This window comes from Crocuta crocuta, unplaced genomic scaffold (assembly GCF_008692635.1).
Source record: "Crocuta crocuta isolate KB4526 unplaced genomic scaffold, BGI_CrCroc_1.0 scaffold292, whole genome shotgun sequence".
Lineage (NCBI taxonomy): Eukaryota > Metazoa > Chordata > Mammalia > Carnivora > Hyaenidae > Crocuta > Crocuta crocuta.
Window position 1 is genome coordinate 868,841 of NW_027528370.1, and position 26,480 is coordinate 895,320.

The window sequence follows — 26,480 nt, forward strand, 5'->3', positions numbered from 1 at the left end:
TCTTTTCATGTTTACATGGCTTCCAAGTGGCCTACACACACACACTGCTTTTTTTTTTGTTTGGATACATCTTGATTTCTCATTAGTAAAAATTCTTCCTCTACTAAAAATTCTAAGTTACCTTGGGGCTAGACCACTGACCAACTTAATCCAATTTTCAGCATGTGAGTTTTTATTAGCCTCGATCCTGTTGGCTGACACCTCTTGGCATCTCACTTCTATCGTGTGATCTACTCATCACCAAGTTTATAGCGTTAACAGCCCTTCTCTCCCACAAAATGCCCTAGAAGTAATTTCCAAGAAATGTTCAACTTTTTCAGGGATTTCCTATGCTTTAATTATTCTACAATTATACCACAGTGCTTTTTTACATCCCCCTGCATCTGTGAAGGCTTTCTCCAAAAGGTAGCCATGGTGTGATTTTGTTCCTGTGATTTTGTTCATTTACCTTATTGAGATTAATAGAGGGGCCCCTGGGTGGCTCAGTCAGTTAAGCACTGGACTTCAGCTCAGGTCATGATCTCACAGTTCTTGGGTTTGACTCCTACATTGGGCTCTGTGCTGACAGCACAGCTTCAAATCCTCTGTCTGCCTCTCTGTCCCTACCCACCCCTCTTTCTCTCTCAACATTTAAAAAGTTTTAAGAAAGATTAGTAGAGGACAAAGTGGTATACTTAGAAATAGGATAAATTATGAAAAGTGCTCATAGAGTCAATTTATCTCAACAGAAGCATTCATAACGAAATTTTATATATAATTTGGTAACCTAGTGACATTTTTAAGTTGGTAAATTTAAAAATCCTTTTATGTTCTTCTGTAATTTTAATATTTATGTGATGGTGCTATAGAAAACCAATAAACATGAAAGCCCTTGTATCTCATGGGTCTGCTTGGACACATTTCTAGACACACAGAAAGCAAAAGTAGACCACTGTGTTTCCTAGATGACTTAAGGATTATATGAGGAAATGAACAGAGAATGTCTGATACACATTTCTGATTAAAATGGCATGTAAAATGTTCTCACCTACCTGTTATTTCAAAAGTGATGGATAGGAAAGGTGCAGCACTAGACTTCGATGTACTCTGATATTTACTTTCTGAAATAACAGGGAAATAGCACCATAAGCATTGTTTCTTTTGTTTGTTTTTTTTCAAAACAGCTTTGACAAAAGTGGAAACTGTAGATAAACGACTATAATTAGAAATAATGTGTGTTCCATTTAGAGATGGTGACGATTTTATTCTCATCTCTTTGCAAAACATGGGAAATTATTAACTCTTTCTTCATCTTTCTGTCTACCCATTCACAGTTCAACCATCCTTCCTGCCACTCATCTTTCCATTAATCCTCCAAACTCTTTGCTGGTTTATCTTATTATATGTCACCATACAGGTGCAATATCCAGGCAGGTTTTTTTTTAATAACCTCAAACCCCACACATGTTATCCAGATTTTACTGTGAAAATTTTAACCTATTTTCTACAAAAGAATGTTCTAACATTTCCTGTAATATATATCATGAAAGCTTCAGGGTGTTTTAGAACGAATACTCTTGGTTTCCTTCATTTAAAAATGTGTTCACTCTGTATTAAAAGAAAGAATGTCTTGAATGATATAGTTAAAATTTACTTTCATTTCACTTTGAGCTCTTTAGAAAATCAATTCATGTTTATGTATCCAATGATCAGCAACATTTACATCAGCTTTCTAGCTACTGCTGACCTCCCCATGGGCAAAGTCTCTTCTTGTCATTTTCGCATAAGGGTAAATTTTATGCCAGCATAAATTGAACACTATTCAGAGCCTACTGGAATTCTGCTCAGCCAGTTGAACAGAAACTGCCCAGGGTTTTACTACCAATTCTTCTCAATAGAAAACTTGTCAAGCCTTTTTTCTAAAGAAGTGGAAATTTTGCTCACCTGAATACTGTAGGGCAAAGGCTGTCATGATTGGGAGGGTTACCTATGGCCTGCAGCAATACATGAATAAAATATGGATGGTTTCCAATATCAAGGAGATATATTTTACCTATTATCCATAGGTACTATCAACAACTTCATAAATATTCTGATGGTATAATTCAATGGACACAGACAAGGTGCGAAGTTGTAAATATAATACATTATGCTTTGTGACTACTTAATAATATACATCTTGATTTTCTGGAAATTAAATATATTAGCTGCAGGGAGGAGAATTTTTTATAGTCTATTGTGGTGTAAGTCTATTAACAGTAGTGAATATACTAATGTACCAAGTGATTTAATGTGGTCCTCTCCTTGTGGTAAGGTGGACATTACCATTCCTCTAAGTAATGTGATGTGCCAAGATAATAAAGGAATTTTATATGAACTACATATCACTTGTTTTCAGTATTTTTTGTATCAGGAGATTTTATTCTGAGTTAAAGCATTTTACTTCAGGTTAAGGTAACTTTTAATAGCTTGGTTACATGTGTTCTTCATATTAAGTGCAGTATGAACTGTTTTTGGGGCAGGTCATTCATGGTTATACAATCAGGATTACTTGAGATAAGTACCTTCTTTTTAGGACAGATTGGAGTTATTTGGAGGACTTTCCCTCTCTTTATAAAGTAAACTTTCATTCTTTGGTATTTATTGAAGGAAAATAGAATGTGAACAATCCTCACAACCCACAGTCTAATTATTCTCCATTTACACTTATGTATAGACTTTACACGTCACCCTTTGGATGCTGGCATATTGAGTAAGTTTCCCAGTGGGAAATGGTAAGTGCTTCTGGGGAGAAATTCATATAGTCTAAGTTCTGAGGAAAAAAAATGCTGCAACTTTTAAAGAGGATTAACTACTTTTACAAAGACTATATAAAGCTTATTAGTGTTCCTGGTATTTGAAATGAAATGACACAAATTCCCAAGTTATTCATGTTGTACACATACATGATTAATAGTAATTTTAGGCAAATTGATTATTTCCATATCCATGGATCTTTCCTTTGGCACTTGCTTTACTCTACAGATGCAATTTAATAATGATGTTCTTTTTGTTTTCCTTTTTCTCTGTAACTTTTTGGTGCTCTGCCATGCTTTTGACAGTGATAGGGAGACTCTGTGGCAAAATGGTGTAAAAAAATACCCAGTTGCAATTCAGAATTCTGAAGGATCTTTTGAAAGTAATAACCCACAGGACATAATTGACATTCAGAAACTAAAACCTGATCTACCTCTAGCAATGAAATTATACTACTCTGAAAGGACTGCTATAATAAATCCACCTAACAGTGTTAAAAATGTGGCCATTAAAATGGCCAAGAAAATATTAATGTACTAACATTACATGTTTTATGCTACTTCCTTACAACCTCAAGAAACATTAGTAGTAAAATGTATCCCTAGGCTAGATTCCTAAATGAGTTGGTTGACATGCTACGTAAAGTTAGTGAATACAAAACAATTAAATTTTGCAAGCTGCAAATGCAGAATTTCAGTGCTTATTTTCCATGAATTGCTGGTCACTGGTGCCACTCATTTTAGGGGGAAGCAGAGGAGTCCTATCTTCTTCTTCATCTTCTTTTTTTTTTAAACACTCATTTCTCTTGGTTCTTTCCCTTTCTTCTGGGCATTCTTCATCAGATTTCTTCTCTGAATATTCTCCTACTTTGGGTCTTTATCCTTATTCTTTTCCCTTTCCAACCAACATATTTGCTGGGAAATACTACCTTATCATATTTACAACTTGCCAAATACAACATACTCATCTTTCTTGGCAAGATTTCTCATTTGTTTTTGATGTTCTTCATCCATGGGTTTCAATATATGCTTTCTCTTCTGTTTGGAATAAACTTCCTTGCGTTCCTGACCCACTTATTATACGGGATGTGTGTGTCATCACTCAGCTCTAATTCCACTTCTGCTATGTTTCTGTTTCTATGATAGCCCTACAGCTATTCTAAAACTCAAGGTGTAATATATTTTATACTGTATTATAACCATTGGTTTCTGTGCCCTCATGATAACCATGAGGACTTTCCTGACACAAATTTTGTCTTGATATTCCATCCATATCACCTCACACAATTTTTGAAATTCTGTTGGCCACTAATAGATATTTATTTAATGGACTAATGATAGGAATTCTGCTCTCCCTCAGGAAGAGGGAAGGTAAGAAGGTGTTTTTATAACATGCTTAAAAATATTCATATTTGTAGAGAGTTAAGAGCAATTAATTTTTTTTAATTTTTTAAATGTTTTTATTTCTGAGAGAGACAGAGACACAGCGTGAGCAGGGGAGGGTCAGAGAGAGAGGAAGATACAGAATCTGAAGCAGGCTCCAGGCTCCAAGCTAGAGCTGTCAGCACAGAGCCCGATGCGGGGCTCGAACGCACGAACCATGAGATCATGACCTGAGCCAAAGTTGGACACTTAACTGACTAAGCCACCTAGGCGCCCCTAAGAGCAATTAATTGAATACAAACTTAATCCTATAATGATTAGAAGTTGAGTAATATTAATATATAATAATATATACTGTTAGCCTTGACCATCTTGGACTCATTTATCCTTTTGCACACTTATCACATCAGGTTCCCAAATTGATATTTAAACAACAAGCACGTTTCTAAGACAGGTTTTTCAAATCAAAGGGTTTAATCAAAGGTTTTTTAAAAAGTCATGCCGTTACTATTTTTAAATGTTTATTTATTTTGAGAGAGAGAGAGAGAACACGAGAGGGGGAGGCACAGAGAGAGAGAGACAGTGAGAATCTCACTCAGGCTCTATGCTGTCAGTACAGAGCTAGACATGAAGATCAAACTCAGGAACCCATGAGATCAGGACCTGAGCAAAGGTTGGATACTTAACTGAGTGAGCTATCTATTTTTTTTTAACTATAGTTGTACTCTGTACTTATTCTGTATTTATTTCATTTAAATTCAAATTGAAAATTTCACACAATACCATAATTAACCTATTTTTCAGCCATATTATAAACAGCAAAAGGGGTTGCCCATTTTACAAGCAGATTTTACATCTTATATAAGGAAACTCAGGCCTTTAAAATAAATGACAATTCTATGGGTATACTTACAAGATGGTTTATTTTATATTTATAATTAATTATACCTGCTAAATTTTGACTCAGAGTCTGCAGTCAGAATATTTAAAAGACTTGTCAGTAAATCAGAACTGACCAGGGACAGAACTGGATTAAATTTTTTTACAACTAAAATTTAAATTACTGTTCACTGTAGTAGGTATTAGCCATGATGTGAAGACCGTTATGGCTATTCATGTTCCAGATATCTGTATCCATCTATCTCCTTACAGGGTGACTCCATGCTAGTCCCCATGCGTAAGTTGTAAAGAGGAAGAAGACAGTTTACCTTCTCTGTCCTTGTGGGTGTTTAAGTGAGAGAGGAGGTTTTCATTGGTCTGCACACAGTATACCTCTCGGGTCTGGACCCCTCCTCCACAAAGGGCTGTCTGGTTGCCCCGCCTCTTGTCCTGCTGACTGAGCAAAGGGTCCACCCGGCACTCCGTCCACTCTGTAGTTCTCCATCCGTACCTAAAGAAAGAAAATGCAGATTGTGGCAACCATATTGATTCAAAAAAACTTTGCTCTGCTCTTCTTATATATATATTTTTGTTAAAAAATTTAACCTAAAAAACACTTTCCTCTTGAATTAATCACAGACTACTACATCTATGGTACAGATTCAGGTTCAATTTCTTCTCCTCTATCCTCAGCACTGCTCCACTTAAAGAGGGGTTAAATTTAGGATGATCCTGTTTTAATTGCAATTACTGGAAGTTGCTTATAAATATTTTATGAAAAGAGAGCATAATGCTGAAAACATAAAATTTTATGTTCAATTAAACTGAACTCAGGCTTGCCCTTTCTTGATGCTTATAAACAAAGGAGGATTGAATCTGAGAATGGAAAACATTCTAAATGACGATCAACCCAAACATTTGTTTTGCCTTTAATAAAATGGATGAAAATTGCTACTTCATAGTGGATCAAAATTATAAGTGTGTGTTAGGATTAAAAAATACAACAATTCAGAGTTTTCTCTTTTTGTGAAGAATGAGTGTTTTTCTGTAGCACTAAGAATCCCTGATGAGTGCCTGATGAATGTTGAAAAGAGCTGACGTTTCTAATCAGTGAAACACAGGAAAGATGATCTGTGGTTCTAAATTAAAGCTCCAATCAACATTAGGTTGTGAAAGAAATGTAAGGGGCTTGTCAGACCAACATGTGCTTCAAAGAGATAGCCGGGAACCATTTCCCGATGCCACTACAGATAAAATGTGATGGCATTTCCCTACCTCAAGGAAAATGGATATTCTGAAAGCACAAAGAAAATGGCTCATCTAGCACTTCATGTCACTTTAACCAAGATGCTTCCTTGGTAATCAGATTAACAGCCAATACAGGTTTAAATGGATGTGCTAATGCCCATCTCAATTAGACAAAAAAGTTAAACGGGTCTTCAGATGTCTGATTTAGGTGCTTTGCTTTGTCGATTGTAAAGTTTCATGAGAGTAAACCTGACCTTCATATTCATTTTTTATTTTTCAAACTGGGTGAACACAGGTGCAGGACTGGAGCATCAAGGAACAACACTCTTGACATATGTTTATAAAGGAAGAACAGCACTCAGGTAAGTTAAAAAACAAAACAAAACATGGATAATTAATGCCTCGAGTCAGAGGGTGGGTGGGGGTTGTCCAGGAAAGTGAAACCAAGCAAGTCATTCTTTGGGAGAGTTAAAATGAAAATTTCACTTCTTACAGAATGGAGTCTAAAATCAGTATTTTTCTTTTAGGACAGTGTTTGTAAAATGGTATATTATTTTTTCCCACTTAGAATTTGTAAACATCACTATTTCTCAACACACTAATCAGTTAAAACCAAATGGGTACACGAACATGCAAGGTGGGGAGACATCACTACAGAAGCTGCCATCTCTTATTTACTCACGTGGCACAGGGGACAACTGTGTCTCCTTGAGATGCACAGGGTTCTCTTTCTTCAAGTTCTGGACACTCTTTCTCACTGCCAATAGGAAACTGCCTAATGATCCGGGTCCTGACACGAGTACCTTTCGGGGATGCTGGGTCATGGCACATGTTGGAGCAGGGACTCCATTCTGACCACTCTGACACCTGGCACTCTTTGGTGATCACACAGGACTGGAAGGTCATTGGCAGCTTCTCTTGTTGGCAGAAACTGCAAAAGAACATTGGGATTCTCATCACAGACTAATGAGCAGTTACAAACTTTGTCTTCTACACTCCAGAGTAAAATAAGCTCGGACATTTTATTTCTACTTGGAGGTACAATTCCAATTTCATTGAAAATATATCAACGTTTATGATGTGTAAAAGCAGTTAGACGCAAAGCTAACATTTGCATTTCCTCCTATTTTGTAAGAGTTGTTAAGCTGTTCATAGAAAATAAAGGGACTAAGCAAAATTAACTGAAACTAAGTTTACCACATCATTCATTTCACTCATTCCAGATTTGTTTTAATTTAGGAAATGAGGAACCAAGAACAATTAACATGTAATTTTCATTGTTTAGTGATTTAAATAAACATGCCTGGCTAACTTATTTTTGTTTTAATAGAAAAAAAACCTAAATATAAGATTAATATTATTAAAAAAAAATTTTTTTAACATTTATTTATTTTTTGAGAGACAGCACAGAGCCTGATGTGGGGCTCAAGCCCATGAACTGTGAGATCATAACCTGAGCTGAAGTTGGATGATCAACTGACTGAGCCATTCAGGCGCCCCATAAGCTTAACATTATTATTAATATCATTTGGAACTTTAGCCATTACAACTGTATGCTTATTCAAGTACATCAACTTTTGTAGTTCACACTTTAATATAAATATATGGGTATCTTAATTAAATACATCATAAGCATTAGAAATATAAATCTATTTATATATTACAGATATGCTCTAAATAGATGTCTCATATTTACTTATCAGTGAAGTATTTATATTCAAGCTTTTATCTCTCTACTCCTACTTGAATTAGAGGGATGTTGGATTCTAAATTGTAACATATACCTATGAAGATGAAGATGATGTTATGAAAGTCGATGGCTATGGGCATATGCACTTTGAGTGGTTTTTCTGGAATTGGATGGCCTTGTGCTGATTCTTAGCTGAACTCTTGCCGTTCTCAATAACCAACAGTGCATGTTTACAAGACACAGGCAGTCTGTCGCCATGATAGAGCCATCTGTTCCAGTGGGAGAATGCACTGATAGTTCTGTCTTGTCATTCAGGTGCTATATTTAACTATGGTAATTAACCATACCAAGAGGCAGGTCCATTTTAATGTAACAACTCACATTCAATCTTCTTGATTCTACTGGCATGTGAATGAAAACTGCATTCCTAGAAGACATTTAGAGCTCAAAGCATCAAAGTCAATTTGTCTGAGCTGAGAGGTCTGGGAAGAAGAATCATCCGGGAATAGTGGTAAAACAGCCCTGTGAGTCAGCTCTGTTTTTCTTCTAACAACAGAGAAGATCAAAACCCAATTTTTACTCAAATGGCAGGTGCTGGTTATTTATGATACATTAGATACAACACTACAGAGCAAGATTTCCTCTGTGATGAGTAAGTTTTCATTCTTGCATTTATGAGTTCATTCACAAAGGTCAGGCAAACTAGTAACCAAATCTTGACCTCTAATGAGTCTCTTTACAAACCTCTCCATAATTTCCTCTTAGATACAATTCTTATCTTTCTTGAGATTGTTTTCATATTAACACACTTATATTATCCTCTATGTAATACTAAGTTCATGTTTCATGTACAGGCAGAGGGATTAACAATTCCTCTTAACCTTTTGTAGAGAATCTTACCATCAGTTAACTGAGTTATTTAGTTGCCCTAGAAATCTGATAAAAATTGGGAACTCAGCTATGTTACTAGATTGTATTATTTATGATAAAATTACTCCTTTGGATCTATTCCATCTACACTGGAGAAAGTACAAATACCTGATAGACAATCACAGTTTTGAACTTCTCTGAAATGTTGCAACTCTAGGGGCAGGGCTTATGTTGTTATAGGGACCTTACAGGCTACAATGGGGTTGCTTCAAGAGATACCAGCTTCTGTGGGTCATGAGACTTTTAAGTCAAGCAGCTCTTGGGCTTGTCTGATGTAGAATTTTTCTTCCATTTGAGCTGTGCTTCATGGGTTTCTAGGAAAATTTCCTCATCTGGAATATCTGATCTGCACTCATGTCAAGTTCCTATTCTATATCCTTCAAAAGCAGACGTGATGCCAAACATGGCCTATGGTATACTCTTGGAGTCTTATGTATGTGCAGCCTAAGTTTAACACTTCATTTGATACTCCCAACAATAGTTTTATGTGGGTGCCATTCTAATTTCCATTTTATAGGGAAGAAGTCTCCAAAAGGTTAGGAAACATGTTCAAGAACATCTATCTAGCAATTAGACTAAATTTTGAGGTTGGATTTCTAAAAATCAGACCCATTTTATTAAACATGTTTTCCTACTTCTCACAATTTATACTGTAAATCTCAGTTTGTTAGGGCAAATTCTTTAGCTGAGGCCAATACCAAAGTTACCGGCTAACTGTGAATCAACTAGTATTACTGTTTCAGCACATGTACTTTACCATCCATGCACTTTGTAAATATGCTACTTGTCCTAAGGAGGAATTAATGATTATGAAAGAGCCACAACAAATACAGTTCCCTGTTAAATATTAATTTTCAGAACAGGCCCAAAATGTAAGAAATGAGCAGCATAAACATAAAAACAGTCTTAAGTTATATTATGTTAATATGTGACAATATATTACTTATTAATCAATTATATTTCCCCTAATTTTCCAATATCCCAAACAATTATTTCAACAAACATGTATTAAGTAACTCTACTTAATATTGGGCTTTGGATATACAAAGTCAAGATTAGAATAATTAAGTTGCAAGCATATGATTCCACTTGGAGAGGCAAAGAAAGTTATGTGAAGTAGTACGTCACTATGGTGAATTTTAAACAATGTATTTGAATTTGTCAGACTGAGATAAAGACAATTTATGGAGCTGTGAAATAAAAGAGCCATTGGTTGGTGGGGAAAATACCAATTTTTTCCTTCGCCTCAATGTAAGGAGTGTGTATTGTACAGAGGCTATAAGAGTGGAATTGAAACCTAGGCTGGATCAAGGGCAGTTACGAGACCAGAAAAGTAATTCTGTGAGTGAGAGCATCACTGAAAGATGTGCAGCAAAAAGGACATGGTATGTGCATTTTATATAAATTTTGATGGTGATGTAGAGGGTAGAATATTAGGACACAAGATAAGAGGCAGGAAGAGTAGGACAATGATGATGATGTCATTGATTTAATATAATGCATATATCAATAAATACAAACATATATTGAATGCTTACGACATGCCAGGCACTGTTCAACCTAACAGGTATGCTCATGAACATGGATTAATTTTCAATTGAATGTCTACTATGGACTTTGTGCTGTGTTGAACTTTGCCTAAAACATCTAATGTAATCCTCAAAACTACTCCGTAAGGTGGAAAGCATTTCTGTGTTTAAGATAAGGAAATGAAATCTAAATGTCTCCTCTAAGTCTAGAAAAAAACAGAACTGGGATTCCAACTAAATCTTTCTGCTTATGAAGTTTAGGAAGGGCTCAACAAAGATAATGGCAAAAGAAACTGAAAGGAGCTACCAAGTATAAGAAAAGAGGAGGTAGAAATCATGCAACCTGATGGAGAGTTGAAAGGGTTAAAAGAGAAGGAGGCACATGGATGGACCTTGAGGGTGTTATGCTGAGCGAAATAAGTCAGGCAGAGAAGGACAAATATCATATGTTTGCACGTATAGGAGGATTAGGAGGAACTTGACGGAGGAACAAGGGGGAGAAGAAGGGCAGAAATGGTGGGGGAAAGGGAGAGAAGCAAACCATGAGAGACTCTTGAATGCTGACAAAAACTGAGGACTGATGGATGTGGGGGGAGGGGGGGATGGGCATGGAGGAGGACACTTGTGGGGATGAGCACTGAGTGTTATGTGGAAACTAATTTGACAATAAACTATTAAAAAAAAAAGAGAAGGAGGCATTAAATAACTTGGAAGTTTCTAACTCTGGTGATTTGGGGAACAGCACTGTGTTTCTTTGAAATGGAGAACATGGAATGAGAAGCAAGTTTTCTGGCAGTTGATAAATGAGTTTAACATTTATGTCTTGATCTGATATGGAGATTTCCAGGACATATCCAAGAGGCAGAAATGTTCAGTAGGCAGATTCAGAATTTAAGGTCAGAGTTCAGTTGAAAGTTCTGGGTGGCTTGTATACTTTTAATAACCACAAGTGTATCAGAGTTGAAAGCCAAGGCTATAGGAGTAGCTGAGGGGTCTCACACGGGGGCTCATTTCAGGTCTTTGTAAACCCATTTTGTGACTGTTAATGAGACTAAGCACAAGATCCACATGATCCATGGTTACTAATTATGCAGCTACCATCCTGTACCATTCTCTCCTTTAGTCTGGTCATGTAAACAGTTGACTCTAAGAATTCAAGGCAACTTTACACTTTGATTCATTATGGTTTTCATGAGAATATGCCCCTCTGGGAAAGTCAAAGGCAAAGGCTATGCTTCTGCAAGGGCAGCCTGGTAGAAGCAATGATGCTCACTGTGACAGTTTCCTTTTCATTATATGGTACATTCAGGGTAGCCCAGATGGCCAAGCCTTATGGAACAAAAGCTTGGTCTTGAGACGGAAGCAGATGCTGTTTAGTATACCTTGTAAGAGATAAAAAGTAATCAGATAAATATTGAAAACAAAATGAAAAAGTAGAGAGCAGAATTCAATAGTTGTCTTTAAAGAGGCTTCATTAAGAGAGGACAGAACACAGACATTTCTGACAGTTACTTTCAAACTCTGATTATCCACATCCTTAACATTTTTAATTTCATGTCAAGGTTAAAACTGATAAATTAGAAATTTCTTTTTAATTTTAGAGGGAGAGAGAGTGTATGTGCATGAACAAAGGAGAAGGGCAGAAGGAGAGAGACAGAATCTTAAGCGGGGCATGACCCCATGACCTTGGAATCATGACCTGAGCCAAAACCAAGAGTCAGACACTCAACCGACTGAGCCACCCAGGCACCACGATAAGTTTCCTTTTTGATAATTCAAGTTATTCAAGTAATATAAAAATAGAATGCAAGAGAATTTCAAATCTTTTTTTTCCTAAAATTATTTCTGAAGCCCATTTAACAATCATAACATCTGTGAAAATATACCTTCTTTCTCAAGGTAGCCTCATTCATCTCCTAAAATACCACTATCCTTTTTTTAGCTTCTTAAATAGAAACTTCCAAGACCCTCATTTTCTCAGGATCAAATCCCAACTTTCCTTTCTGGTAACCAAAGCTCCCATTACCTGTCACTGATTCTGCTGCCCTCCCTTGGATTGTCATTTGGCCAGAATGAACTTTCGGTCCTGCTCTCCAATAGCCTGCAGCTCTGTTCACTGTCCTCAGTGAATCCAGACAGGAGTAGCCCATTTCTTTCACTACTTTCATCTATATTATTTGCCATTCAGAATCCTATCCCCCATCTTCTTTGCTTCTCTGAAATAAACTCGCTCAAAATCTAGACAGTATGGCCATAATGCTCAGAAAAAGTCTTCAAATGTGGCTTGAAGCACCTCTGCCCCAAACAGTACCATGTGAAAAATGTTCCCTCTGATGGGAAGCAGATAAAATTATAGACTGAAAATAAGACATTATAAACTATTACCAAGGAATGAGTGTCCCTTATAAATAAGTAGGTTAAATATCTACATTGAGGTGGCAAAAAAGTGGCACCTTGTGAAACCCATTTGAAGCCTCTTTGCTTAAATTCCTCTTTTAATACCTTTTCTCTTGATAGATAAAAAGAAACAACCTTTTTCCCTTTCTGTTCATACTAAGACCAAAAAAAAAAAAATCAAAAAAAGTTATGGTTGGATGTCCTCGTGGCTCATTGTTTCTAATCCAGAGAAAGTAATAAAGTGGTCAAAATAGCTTCTTATTGTCTGCAGCAGCCTAACATCTGCAGTTTGGAGCCCTTGAGATGGAAATTGTTCCTGAAAGCTTAGCATACTCTCTCTAGCGTTTTGCTACTCAAAGTTAGGTCTGCAGACCAACCACTGTAATTAACTGGAAGCTCATTAGACATGCAGAATCTCAGATCCCAAGACTGTTCTATGGAATCAGAATCAGTATATTAATGACATCTAGCTGATCTATAAGCACAACCACCTTTGAGAACGTTACTGGTCTCAAGCAGGTCTCGAGCTTACTCTCCTGGCTATTCCAAAAGTATAAGCCATTTCATATGTATATTTGACAAATAAATCTTTATCAATAGAGACTTCTTAGATAAGAGAAACTGAATAGATCACACAGTGAAATTCATTACCAGATATTAAATGGTTTGTAAAATTAATTGGATAGGCTGTATGAGAAGGCATTCAAGCCAAGCTCCCAAGACAACTTCCAGCCCTCAGAATCACACTGCCATTTCTCTAATCCATAAAGCTGCTTTTTGTGGCTATAGGAAGCCACTTTTCTGGCACTAACTTCCCTGTGAAATGGTTACTTCTTTCTCTTCCCAAGGATCTCAGTTCAGATTCCAAGCCCAGCTCTAGCACATTACTGGAGTCTAAATCACATCCAGGCTGCAACCAACTTTGAAAAATATGATTTAGTTTTCTGCTTTTGTAGGACAGGAAAATCCTACAAGAACAGTGCTATTCAAAACGTGGTCCACAAACGAGGGCGACTATTTGTTAAGGGTATGCAATAATCGAAGCACGAGGGATAAAGTACCCAGGCAATTTTGCAGCAATATGAAGTTTGCAATACCCAAGCACATGATCTGTGGATGTAATCTGATGAATACGGTATAGGCCAGTTTTGTTAATGTAGAATTTTGTGGTCAAATGCATATGGCATGAGCTATGTGCTAAACATATACAATAGAACTGATCAGGAGGAAATCAAACACAAACAAAAATGAACACCAGAAGCCAACATCTGACCCTTTTCTGTAGAGAGTTTGAAGAGCACCACATTGGAGGAGTGCGATGACTGATGAGCCAGCCCATCTGCAATACTTCCTGAACTCAGTTCAATTCCTACTCCCTTATTTCCATTATCAGGCATATGGAATGTGATGAGTTCATAGGATTTTCAGAAACATAAATCATTTTATCATTTAAGAACATATTATTTGTAAATAAAATTCATAGCAATATATCTTTTTTAGTTGTAGAATTAGTCTATAAGCGTTTATAATATTCTCATTGAATTAAAGAACACATTTTCTTCCCATAAAGATACAAATGCAGTAAATAACACTATTCATGTCATAGGTGAGTTTTCTGTATAAAGGATATTATCCTAAATCTTCTTGCATATTAACAAGCATTCCAAAATTTAGTAATAAGAACAAATTACAATTTGGTGTTCAGAGTAGATTAAGGTATCACTTTGCTTGTATAAAGGAAAATGTATGTGTAGGCTTTATACACTGTTGTAACAGTAGAATCATGTATTTAATTTGATTAGGTATTTTTTTCCCAAGAATGAAAGTGGTTGTTCCAATGGTGGCCAGCAAAATGTTAGGGTAATGGGACTTAAGACACAAAGAAAATATTACTGTAATTCTACTGACAATCTGAGGAAAAAGACATGCTTTTCAAAGTTGATACATTTCTCATACATACTAAGATAGCCAGCATCCCATTGACAGTCATGCCTTTAGTCCCATCTCTTATGCTTACATATAAACAGATTTAATTTTAAAATTATATTCAGAGATTAGTATAAGAACATAATGCTCAGATATATTTATTTTTCCTACTAATCTACTATTGGCTTTTTCAGTGATAAAAATGAACAGACCCAGAGGATTGCCCAGTTTTTCTGGGTTCCCAGTTTGTAGCAAGAGGGAAAATGATGCTATGCTCATTATCAAGAGACCCAAGAAATTCCTAAACGGCTACTTTTGAGTGGCATGGCCCATCAGGTAGAGATTACTCTGCTTCACAACTTCCCACAAAGTGAAATTACATTTTCCTAAAAGACCTCTCAGGTCTCTTTCTTCAATAAAATTGAAGACTCTTAAGGTTTCACAGCCTAACCAATCTAAATTTATACTGGCTTGTGTGTTCAGATTGAATCTTTAAAAAAGAGATTTCTCCTATCTTTATATTCAAGTTGCATTCTTTTTATTTAAACACAAAATTAGATTTCCTGTAATTTACCACTTATTTATCAATTTGAATGAACAGTTTGCAAATTTTCTGACCTAATTTCATTCTCTAAGTGTGCCCTTTCCTTTACAAAATTCAGCAAGTTAGAAGCAATAATTCTTATGGAAACAAAATGCATGCACAGTCAAACCGCTTTCCTTATAAAGGCAGAGGTCTTTCCCCTTGCTTTGATGTTTGAAAATCTTTTGTTGAGCTGCAGGGGAATGTTGCCAAATGGTGTCACCTGCCAGCTGGAGTGATCATATGCTTCCTATTAAAGCTGAGGGCCACGCTGCTGGTCAGCAGCTGAATGTGAGGATATCAGCACAGCACGTATTTAGTAACAGGATAAACTGCTACAGCAATGAGGGCTCCCTGGAAGAGCCAGTATATACATTTTCTATCCTCTCACACAGCACATGCTTTCATGCAGCTGCTTCCTTATCACCCATGCTGTTCCAGGTGGCGAACCACAGTGAAGCTTTGTAGCACAATCCCAAAGCCACCCCAAGTGAGAATTCTACATAGCTTTATGAGACAGGGTAAAAACCATCCACCAGACTTCTAAAATGGCATTACGTGGCATGATTAATTTGGCACTTCTTCTCATCCAAATCATTCTTTAACATTAAGGAATTTCTATCAGTTTTTTAAAAACTCAAACTAAACAAAAAGAGAATAACCCCAGGGCTGTTTTAGGTATTATTTTGGGCTCTGCACCCAATTTCAATGTATGGAATCAAGGGTCTCCCAGTAGCAGTGAGCAATTCAATTCAACATGGACATTATCCACCTGGAGATACTGTCAGATTCCAGAAGTTAAGGGTTCAATCCTGCTTGACTGCCCCCAGCCCTCTGCAGATGCCAGTTCCAAGTCCAGGTTATCACCTGTGCTTCTGACCAATCAGCTATAGACCAGAGGTTCTGAAGACCCTCTTCTTGGGTTTGACATACCTCAGAGAAACATTTGATTCCCTAGATTACCAGTTTATTATAAAGGGGTACAACTCAGGAATAGATGGAAGAGCTTCAGAGGACAAGGCACAGACAAAGGGTGAAGAACTTCCATGCCTTCTCAAACCGCAACACTCTTATTCCACCCAGCACATCCAGAAGCTTTCCAAACAGCATTCCTCTGGGTTTTTACGGAGGTCTCATTACCCAGGCATGACTGATTAAATCACTGGCCACTGTTGACTGATGGAATGTCAAGCCCCTCTGCCCTCCTAGGAGGGCTGGGGTGGGACTGCAATTCCCAACCCTTCAATCACTGGGTTGCCTTCAATAAAGACTAGCCTGCACTTCTAGGTGCTTTCCAAAACTCACCTCATTAACATAATAAAGGCACCCTTCTCTCAACATTTATGAAATTCCAAGCATTTTGGGATCTGCAGGCCAGGAACTGTTGAGGAAGACCAAATATATATTTTTCTCATATATCTCAGTATTGGGTATTAATTATTTAAGAGAAGTACCAAGTTCTTCTGTTCAAACATTGATTAACTGTCATAAGTTTTATGACAAATGGAAGAGAAAGAGGAATCAAGTCAAATATATCCAAGTTAAGGGACAGAAGTTAAAGGCAAGAAAGCTTTGGGGGCAGTGATTAGTGACTGGAAAATTTTTCTATGTTTACTAAAACAGTGGATTCCATTAAGATGCATCTAACCTAGCCAGCTTTCCTGCTTAATCTGGTGGTCCCAGTGATTACTGAAACTAGGATAGCACCTAATCATAAAATGTAATGAATAATTCATAAAAATGTAAGAAAACCAGTGCAATTATTCTAAGAATGCCAACTTTTCCTGCTTTTGATCACTGATTCTAGAATGTTTCCCTGCTCTTTTTCTTTTCTCTCTGAACTTTAACCCTCTGAGATGAAAACCCATAACCCTAACTTCAAATAAAATAACTATGGACAAATTATTATTTATTTCAAATACAATAGCTCCCAAACTGAATTCAACATTTCCCCCTCAAACTAGTTTGCTGCATCTCTCTCCCATTCCTCCTGATTCTTCACTGTCAACTCCACCCATGCCAATTTAGTGACAAGTTATCAAAAATCCTTATAGAGCGCATCCTTCCCAATCATGTCTGGTCCCCATTTCCACTTTCACGGTCCTGAGCCACATGTTCTTTGTCTTGTGACAGAAGTAGGAGGATCTGTGTCGTAAACACTATCTTGCATTACCCTGTCAGAATGACCTTCCTAATACATTTTTATGTATCCAATTTATCACCCACTCAAGAACTCCCAAGGACTGGCTTGGAGTTCACTTCGTTCAGTTGGAACCCTTCCTTCTGGCTTTCAAAGCCTTTCTCACCATCCTTATCATCTTCCCATGATAGTGGATATGGCAATGTGGCATGCCAACTGTACCTGTCCATTTCTTTACAGCTCCTGGTTCTCTCTCATTTCTTTTGGCTATCTTAACCTTTCAAAGACTTGGTCTAGCCCATCACATTTTTAGTGAATACTGAATTTAAGGGGGAAGGGGAGGTGAATTAAAATACTGAATTTAGATTAGCAAATTATGGGTCCAGAACTGAGGTGATTTATGTTAATAATAACTCATTTGATAAAGAGACAGAGATGGTCCCCAAGAAGAGTGGACCATCAAGGATTGAGAAAGAGGGTGAAGTGGTTCAGATCAGGTAACATTTAAATAAGGGAAGAAATTCTGCTTCACACAGAGAAGGATTCTAAAATATTATTGTTTTTTTTTTTTTTTTTAAACATGTAAAGAGCTGCCTGAAAAGAGATGAGGTCTGGAAGGATTAAAGCAGAATCTAGGCAAACCATTAGGATAGGGCAGTGTGTGCCCTCTAGGGAGGGAGGGTAAAGGGACTTCAATGAGAGGTACTACTGGACCTCACCCCCAGTCCATCCACACATGCCTCTTTAGTCTATGTTTTTTAATATTGATATCAATGCTAAGTTTTGCTTAATTAAATATTCTGGTGTCATTTCTGGGTGGAAGGGTGCCATTTTTTTTTCCTCTTTTTACCTAGTGGCAGAAAAAAAGAGAGCTGGCCTGGAGAGAGTGGAAAGACTTGCATACTTGCCCTTCTTTGTAACAAGATCTTGAACAAATCAGTGATTCTCTCCAAATCTCTCAAGTAGAGACATGAACATTTGGCTTTTCTATTTTACAGCATAGCTGTGAGAATCATGTGAGTAACTGACAGGAAAACTACTTGAAAATGGTTAATTCCTACAAATGTGAGGTATGAAGATGATGACAAAGATTAGGCAAAGAAACTTACATATTTGAATCTAACTTGCATACTAACTTTCTCCTCTGAAAGCTACCTCAAGTCTCAACCTAAAATGGTTACCTCTGGGGACACACAAGGAGACATGTGATTATTTACTCTTTCTTGTTCATCTCTAATTTGTGCATGTATAATACTGCTTTCTCTTTTACTGAAGCTTAGTCTCCCTTAAATACTTCAGCTTTCTTTTTTTCTTTTTTTCAACTTCGAGAAGAAATAGTGACATACGCTCATTGATAAACTACATGGTTAGGTCACCAAACAGGAAGAACCCATTGCCAATGTAACAGGTGACGGTAGTGATGAGTATTTTAAATGTAATAAATCTAAAGAAAAGGCTTTAAATTGGAAGATATAAAGAACTCTTAAAAATACTACTTTAAAATATCCAATCGACCACTCAAAAACTCTTTAATAACTTCTTTAAATATGCAGTCTGTAGGATGAAGGACACAGTTTTCTTAGTTCTTTCTACACTGAGAGAAATGGAAACGCTAAATCATTTAAAAGAAGATAATTCTATTTGCCATTCCATAATGCATTCTCAAAGGCTTCAAAAGGCTCAGGGAAAAAACCAAGACACTCAGAAATAGGGTTTAAAAACCAACATTTTTAGATAAATTGTAATAAACAGGAAAAATTAAAAGTCATGATAAATATATGGGAAATCCTACCAGAGTATTTGTTCAAATTAATGGCAAAGTATCTATTGTTGATTTCATCTTTATTTCATCACTTTTTCCCACTATGTTCCAACAGATGTACTTTGTAATCTCAAAGTTATTTTCCCTTTAGTGGTAGAAATCTGTTTTGTTGAATTAAAGTTACAAGGAAGAGGATGCTTATGAGAGAGTAGTTAAAAGGGAAAAGCAGATTTAAACAGCTATCTGACAGGTAGAAAGACAGAGAAGGGTTCAGGTTATAAATTAAAGTCTGATCTGGCCTCAACAACAGTGAAAGAACCTCGTGTTTCAACTTCAATTGTATATATTTGTCATAACTATGAGAATTTGGAAAGATATTTTTCAGTTAAAATGCAAGGGTTTTTTATTGCAAGTCTATTTTAAATGTTAGGGAAGATCTAACTAAATCAACATTTAATGTGTAATAAAAGAAATGAATCCAATTTTTATTTTAGAAGAGGAAGGCAATGCATTAACTATATGCAGATGACATTTTTAAATATATAGATTTTCATTTTGGGAAGGGAGGATTGACTACAATGTTATTTTATATTGCTGCATATTCTATGATAACTGATTAATAAGGCTATTCTTCAGAGTATATTAATTCTAATATTAATGGATAACTGTGTAGTCAGGCAGGCGACCTATTATATTACTTATAAAAATAATTACTTTACATGAAATGTTTACAAGGTAATAAATATTCATGATCAATTTCATTAATATTAGTAATAACTATCATCATTGATTTAATGGTTTGCTAAACCATTATATCTCATTATTTGTTCAGAAAAGTTACTATGCATATGGTATTTGTAATCAAATGCAATAAATTTATAGATTTAATAATATTATAATTTACTGGGCTTTAAACTTCCTGAATCAAAGCAATATGTAATAACACAGGAAGGTGTTGAAGGTGGTAGGTTAATCCAGGATGTATTGCTGTGACTGGCGACAAGTTTCATAAAAGTACCATAAAGCACACATATATATGTGTGTGTGTGCTTTTTACATATATAAATGCAAGATAATATCTCGAACTAAGTCCTCAGTTTTTACAGATAAGTTAACTGTGACTCTAAAATGATAAGCCATTTGCTGAATTTATAGAACTGCTGTTGCTGACCACTCTAGTTTTATGCGTGCAGTCATCTTAGAGCCTGCTGAGAAGCTTTGAGTCCTAGGAACAGCACCATCAGCCCCAAGCTGCCTGAAGGACAGATACCAGATTCCTGTTGTTAGGGTTCCATGCCCCTCCAGGTGGCTTTACTAAACAACATCAAAGAGGACCTCATGTTCTCCCTCTCCACAGTATGGTCTTCATGGAGTCTGCAAGAAGCAGTCTTGGCCATAATTATATCTGAGAACTTAGGACCTGTCCCATAGGCACCTGAGGGCACAGCAAGCAGTATTCTGTTGCCACTACCCCTCCAAGGTAGTCAATCAGCCCAATCTAACTAGATTCCCAGACTCCAGGAAATCGTAGAGGTCTCTAGGAAATGCCTCTCATTAGGTATGAGGTAAAAAGAGTAGCTGTTGGGGCACGTGGGTGGCTCAGTCAGTTGAGTGTCTAATTTCAACTCAAGTCACGATCTTGTGTGTGGGTTGTAGTCCCACACGGGGCTCTGTGCTGACAGCTCTGAGCCTGGAGCTTCAGATTCTGTGTCTCCCTCTCTCTCTGAACCTACCCTGCTCATTCTATGTCTCTGTCTTTCAAAAATTAATAAACGTTAAATTTTTTTTTTTAAAAAAGGAGTTGCTGGTCTTTTCAAATAAGTAACTTCACAAACAAATCCTTCTTCCCCAGTATTTTAATTCTTTTTTTCTTATATTCTTGAAGTGAGGATCAAAATCTTTGTACTTCTCTGAATTAGAATAAAGATCTTTGTACAAACCAGTTGGCTTATTGTATTTCTTCTTTGCTTTCACATGGTAAGGAAAAGAGAAAAGTGTCACTGTCTTACCTTAGGGTTGCCAAAGATTTTTATTCAGGGATTTTGCTCATATCATCATGTCACAGGACATCTAGATGGATGACAGTATGCCTATGAATGCTTATAATCAGAGAGTAGCAAGTACCGTAGAATCACTAGTAAAACATGTGAGTGTTAGAAGTGGGAAACAGAAGAAAGATAAATTCAGAGGATAGCATCCCACTGAGTTCTCTGAGTGTACAAAATCTTGGGCAGAAGACAAAGGTAAATTGCTGTACCTTGCTTCTCCTTAACACTAAGGAAAAGGCACATGTCTGATGGAACTCCTTAGATTAGAGAGGAAACATATACACAGTTAGCTCTTTTATTCTGATGCATTTGGTAGGAAAAGTAAGTAATTTAGCAGTCTTAAGTGAGGCCCAAAGCAAAAAAAAAAAAAAAAGAAACCAAAGACATCCAGCTCATTAAGGCTTTAGCACCACGAGCTCTGAACTTGCCTATTTTGGCTCAATGGAACCAACCGTCATAGAATAACCTCAAAGGAAGGTCTCAGGTTTTGTGTAGTCATGTTTTTTCTTTATATCTGAACACTGCCCTCATGAATTTCATTTTCTTTCTTCAGTAACCTCAGCGCTTCTTCATGGGAAAGGTAGACAAACTGGCAAAGATGAGGGTTTTACATGGGCTTAAAACATGCACTTCCCTTCACCCAAGTTAAATGGACTCTACTGTTCTGAGTGTCTACCCAGCCAGCAGCAGTGAGCAACCCTGAGCTCTGGTCCAGCGCCACACCAGGAGAATCTGTGACTGGTGGTAGATTAAGCCTTTAATCCTAAAGAGGGGGGGCCATTTGGTCTCACTGGAACAGACAATTCTCTGGCGGTGGATGTGCCTTCCTTGTTCGCCATGTTTCTGCAAGCACCACCTTCCAGACGTTTTCTCAATGCCTTGTCCTTAGTCCTGGCATCCTACTACTTCTGAACAGGGAACGTGGTTTACAGTAAATGATGAAAGCAATGGAATGACCATCATAAAATCTATTAGTCTTATCATGTGCCTCACCATCCAGAAGTAACTGGCCCTATGAAAGATAGAACAGTCAAAAGAAGTTTCACATGAGGTGTCATCTGGGAAATAATAGTTGGTGAAGTTGGGATGTTCTGCCTGAACCAGTAGCAAATATATGGTGCTATTTCTCCCAGAGCTCAAATATATATTTCTGGGAACCAAAAGGTAGGTTAGGGAGTGACACCTAACGACCACTTGAAAAATTCTGGTTTGCACCACTGTGGACATCCTGCTTTAGAGGTTTTAGTTCTGAACTGATGAATGCTCCCATGAGGAGATACTATTTTTAGTGACTCAGAAACTGATACAACCACAGGCTGGGTTTGGTTCTTCGTGCTGCTAAATCAACTAACAACAACAAAAAAGGGCAGGCATTACTTAGTTGGCTGTGGTGACTAGTTCTCATCATCCCGGGCAAACGGAGCTTTAGTGTTTAGTAAAGCAAAGACATCTTTAGTGTTATGAAGGCATATTCACCAAACTTAAGTCAACAGGACTTAAGTCAGAGTTACTTAGAGTTCTGCAGTGAACTTTATCACTCTACTAGATAAAGGTTCCTGAATAGCTACAATTCTAGCTGAAGATGAAAGGACAAGTGAATACACACTGAAAAAATTATGTTATATATCACAGTCATGGCCTTGCAACCAATTACAGAAACCAAAGCTATGCTAGCTTTTTTTGTGTGTTCTACTAAAACAAAATTCATTTATAGTAATCATATTAATCCCTCCCGTTGTCCATTATATTTTATATAGGCCATGCTGGTGGTGGATAATATCATAATATAGATTATATAGATTTTGGATTGTAGCTGAAATATAACCGAATGATGTTATTTAGTGACTAATAAAACTGAGGAAAGGGTGACCATACCTTCCTTTGTAAAGAGATCGTGCAATTTCATTGTTACTATGATATTTGAAATATTACGATGGAAGCAACGTATTATAAATACTGAGTATCCACAGTAGAGGACTGACCATTGTAAATATCACAGATTGTCTTATTCCACTCTACAGCAATCTCCCTGCAACATGTCTTCCGTACATCAGAGGCCCAAGAGAGGAAAACCACCTGTTCTGTCTCCCTTGATGGTTGGGTTACCATTGTATCCTCGATTTTATAGAGACAAATGCAGGATATGCAATTTGGAAGGGATATGAAGACAACAGTAGGTGATTTAAGCGAAGTGATCATCCTGACACAGAGGCATAAGGTCACAGGGGTGTTTGGTTATTCTTCACCAGCTAGAATATAGTTTCTGTCTTCAGAGATGCTGAGCAGTGAGCAGAGGCAGGGGGCCACAGCTGGAGCTGTCCCCTGGTGGGATCACATAATCCTCCCAGCTGGACTTCGTCCAGCTATGTGGCACCCAAGCTTGTTTCCCTGGCTCTCTCAGGAATTATGCACTCTGCCTGTTGCCAACTCCTTCCTGTTTTCTGTTATTTGCAGATAAGAAAACTGACCAGTATACTAGTTTCCTAATCAATTCACTTAAGTCTGCAATTAACTACTTTAAGCCAAATACCACACTATATATTTTCATATACAGTGTACTCATTTGGTATTGTTTATAAATAGCTTTTGATTCTTTAGTTTTAGCTCCTCTTTAGCTCAAAAGTACTTATTTTTCTTTTGGCTATCTTTTAGTTGCCAGTTCTAATTGTAATGTGCAATTATAGTAAGTGCAGTCTGTCTGAAATAAATGGAAGAATATTGATTTAATCCAGATTTGTCCGGTCTCACACAGTGTATTTCTTATACCACATTATATAATTTTGAAGTCTGTGATTCCCTCCATTATTTTAATTACTTTAATGGAGGACATCCATCTACAAATTAGATTATGTTTTCTTCTATTTTCTTCTATTATTTAACACTTTAAAATATCTCACTAGTATTTATTTTGTCATACTGGGTACAGTAAGGCTCTAAATTTATTTTTAGAAACCATTTTGCCACTAAATACTTATATAGTACTCATGCCACAGTACTATTTACTGAATAATGTTTCCTTTATCTACTGACTGGTGATGCCTTCTTTGAAATACACTAAAATTTAAAAAAAGAAAAGCATTTAATTCTTTAATTTTTATGTTTCTCTGCATCAGTATAAGTACACTGCCAGTCTCAGTATCTTTTGGCACATTTGCTATACCTTCCTTCATGAAGTTGTCACAGTTCTCAATTTCTCTGCTTTCAAGAGGAAAAGGCAACATCACAAATTGCACCTAGAATTCTGTTCACCCTGGTGTTCTGATTTTTTCTCTCTCCTCCTACTAAGTTAGACATACAATAAGGTCAACTCAGGAGGACACATGTAGGAATATCGGAAGGCACATGTTCTATAATAACAATATGGTCTGACTGCTGTGATCCAAGGCTATCTAGAAAAGCAGAAGTATTGGAGAGCATTGCTTTATCTCATCCAAGAATGATGTGATATTTAACAAGTATCGCCAAAGTTGAAATTTCAGTTTTTTTCTCACTTTGTCTCACACATTAAAAGGAGTGTAGAAAATGTGGTTCCTATCAGCACTGATGAAGTTGCTCATTCCCTTATTCACTTAAAGCCCAGTAGGGGCTTGCTCTTAAATTCTTTCAACCTTTCTTTCCCTCGTGGTCCCTCGTGCAGGTGCAGGCTTGTTCTTGCTTTGGCCAGCCCCTTGTAGCTCTCCCCAATGTTTTGTTTCATCACAAGCAACAGACCCCACAAAAGCCTGCTTCTTTTGTTGCCCCAACTTGCTTTTCTTGAGAGAATATGCTCCTGTAGGTTTTTTCCCAATTTCCCTCAGAGAAAATAAAGGCAAAAGGGAAAACGTTAAATAGTAAAAGAACAGAAGGCAGCTGTGAATCCTCACAAATTACTGATTTTTATTTTCTAACGCAACCATTAATTTGATTTTTTAAAGCAATTAACATTGTATTCTTCAAGGAGATTCAGGGAAAAGTTGCTGAATAAATAACCTAAACAATATTTTTAGAATCTCACAGTGATGGTATATTAGTGCTTTGCAAAATAACTGTAAGGAGTTTCTGCAGCTATATGTAAGCAAGACATGCTATGAGCCCAAGATTCCCTCTAGCCAAAACAAATTTTCTATCTGGTCCTCAGTACTTTGATGGCTCTTAAACTGCTTTCTAGAACTATTATATAGCCTTGTGCTCTCAACAGTTATGAGCAACTGACAGAAGAAACCACTGTACGCACAACACACACACACACATATGCACATGTGCACACAGACACATTTTAAGAAACAATTCATGTTTCATTTTTCCGTATTAGCTGTTCAGGTATCTCAATATAACTTTTGTTTTTAATCGCTATCACCAACTTCCAAATGTGATTTTAAAACTTCATCTAACATCTTCCTTTCCCTCTTTCACTAATTGCATTTATGTATATATACATGTATAGATCATTCATTTACTCATTTGTTCATTCATTTAATTTATTTATTGTAAGTCACACCCAAATCCTTTTTGGAAGTAGACAGATTATAATTACAATATATGAATGGAAAAGAGACCTGACATAGAGGTATACATTTCTAGCACTTTTACTGCCGGCAAATGACACCAATACTTCACACTATTTGGCATTCTATTTATCACAGATTATCAACAATCATCAATTTCTTTGTTGCTACATTAAATACCTTTTGTTGGATGTTAATGTCTGATATAATTAGGAAGTGAACTAGGATAAAAGAAAATTAACCACAGTGGTTTGTTTCAATGCTTAAATGACTCTTCTTTAAGTAATAGGCTATTTAAGAGATCTAGAGTTAATTGAAAATTGACATTATCAAGAGTCTCTCTTCAATTAGCAATCAGAGAGACAGAACACATATTACTGGATTTGAACCCACAGGTCTCAATGGCAGCTCTGAGCCCCAGTGGGATTTAACATATACAAATACTAACTACTAACACTTTGTACTTCTTTAAACAGGATTCATTTTGCAAAGATTCCATAACACTCAATATTCTAAAGTCTCTCATCTTTCATTATTTTTGTGATAGATCAATCTCAGTCTAAAGCAAAGAAAAAATTTAAGTTTTCTAACTGTTTGCAGAACTTCTAAAGATAAAGGAGAACTCAAATACTATATTACTGTTAAATGACTTGATTTGATCAGATATTTTCTCCTGTATTAATAATTAAAAATAATTACTTCAGGGG

General features: G+C 36.6%; 1 protein-coding gene across 1 annotated transcript in view; it reads right to left on the reverse strand.

Annotated features, from left to right (window-relative positions):
* The window catches only part of THSD7A (thrombospondin type 1 domain containing 7A), a 417,169-nt gene that overhangs the window by 197,872 nt on the left and 192,817 nt on the right, over positions 1–26,480 (reverse strand). The window contains exons 3-5 of the mRNA XM_077754232.1: positions 6,967–7,215; positions 5,366–5,547; positions 1,032–1,100 (exon numbers count right to left, since the gene is read on the reverse strand). Of these exons, the coding sequence (XP_077610358.1) occupies positions 1,032–1,100; positions 5,366–5,547; positions 6,967–7,215 (500 nt within the window). The remainder of the gene's footprint in view (positions 1–1,031; positions 1,101–5,365; positions 5,548–6,966; positions 7,216–26,480) is intronic.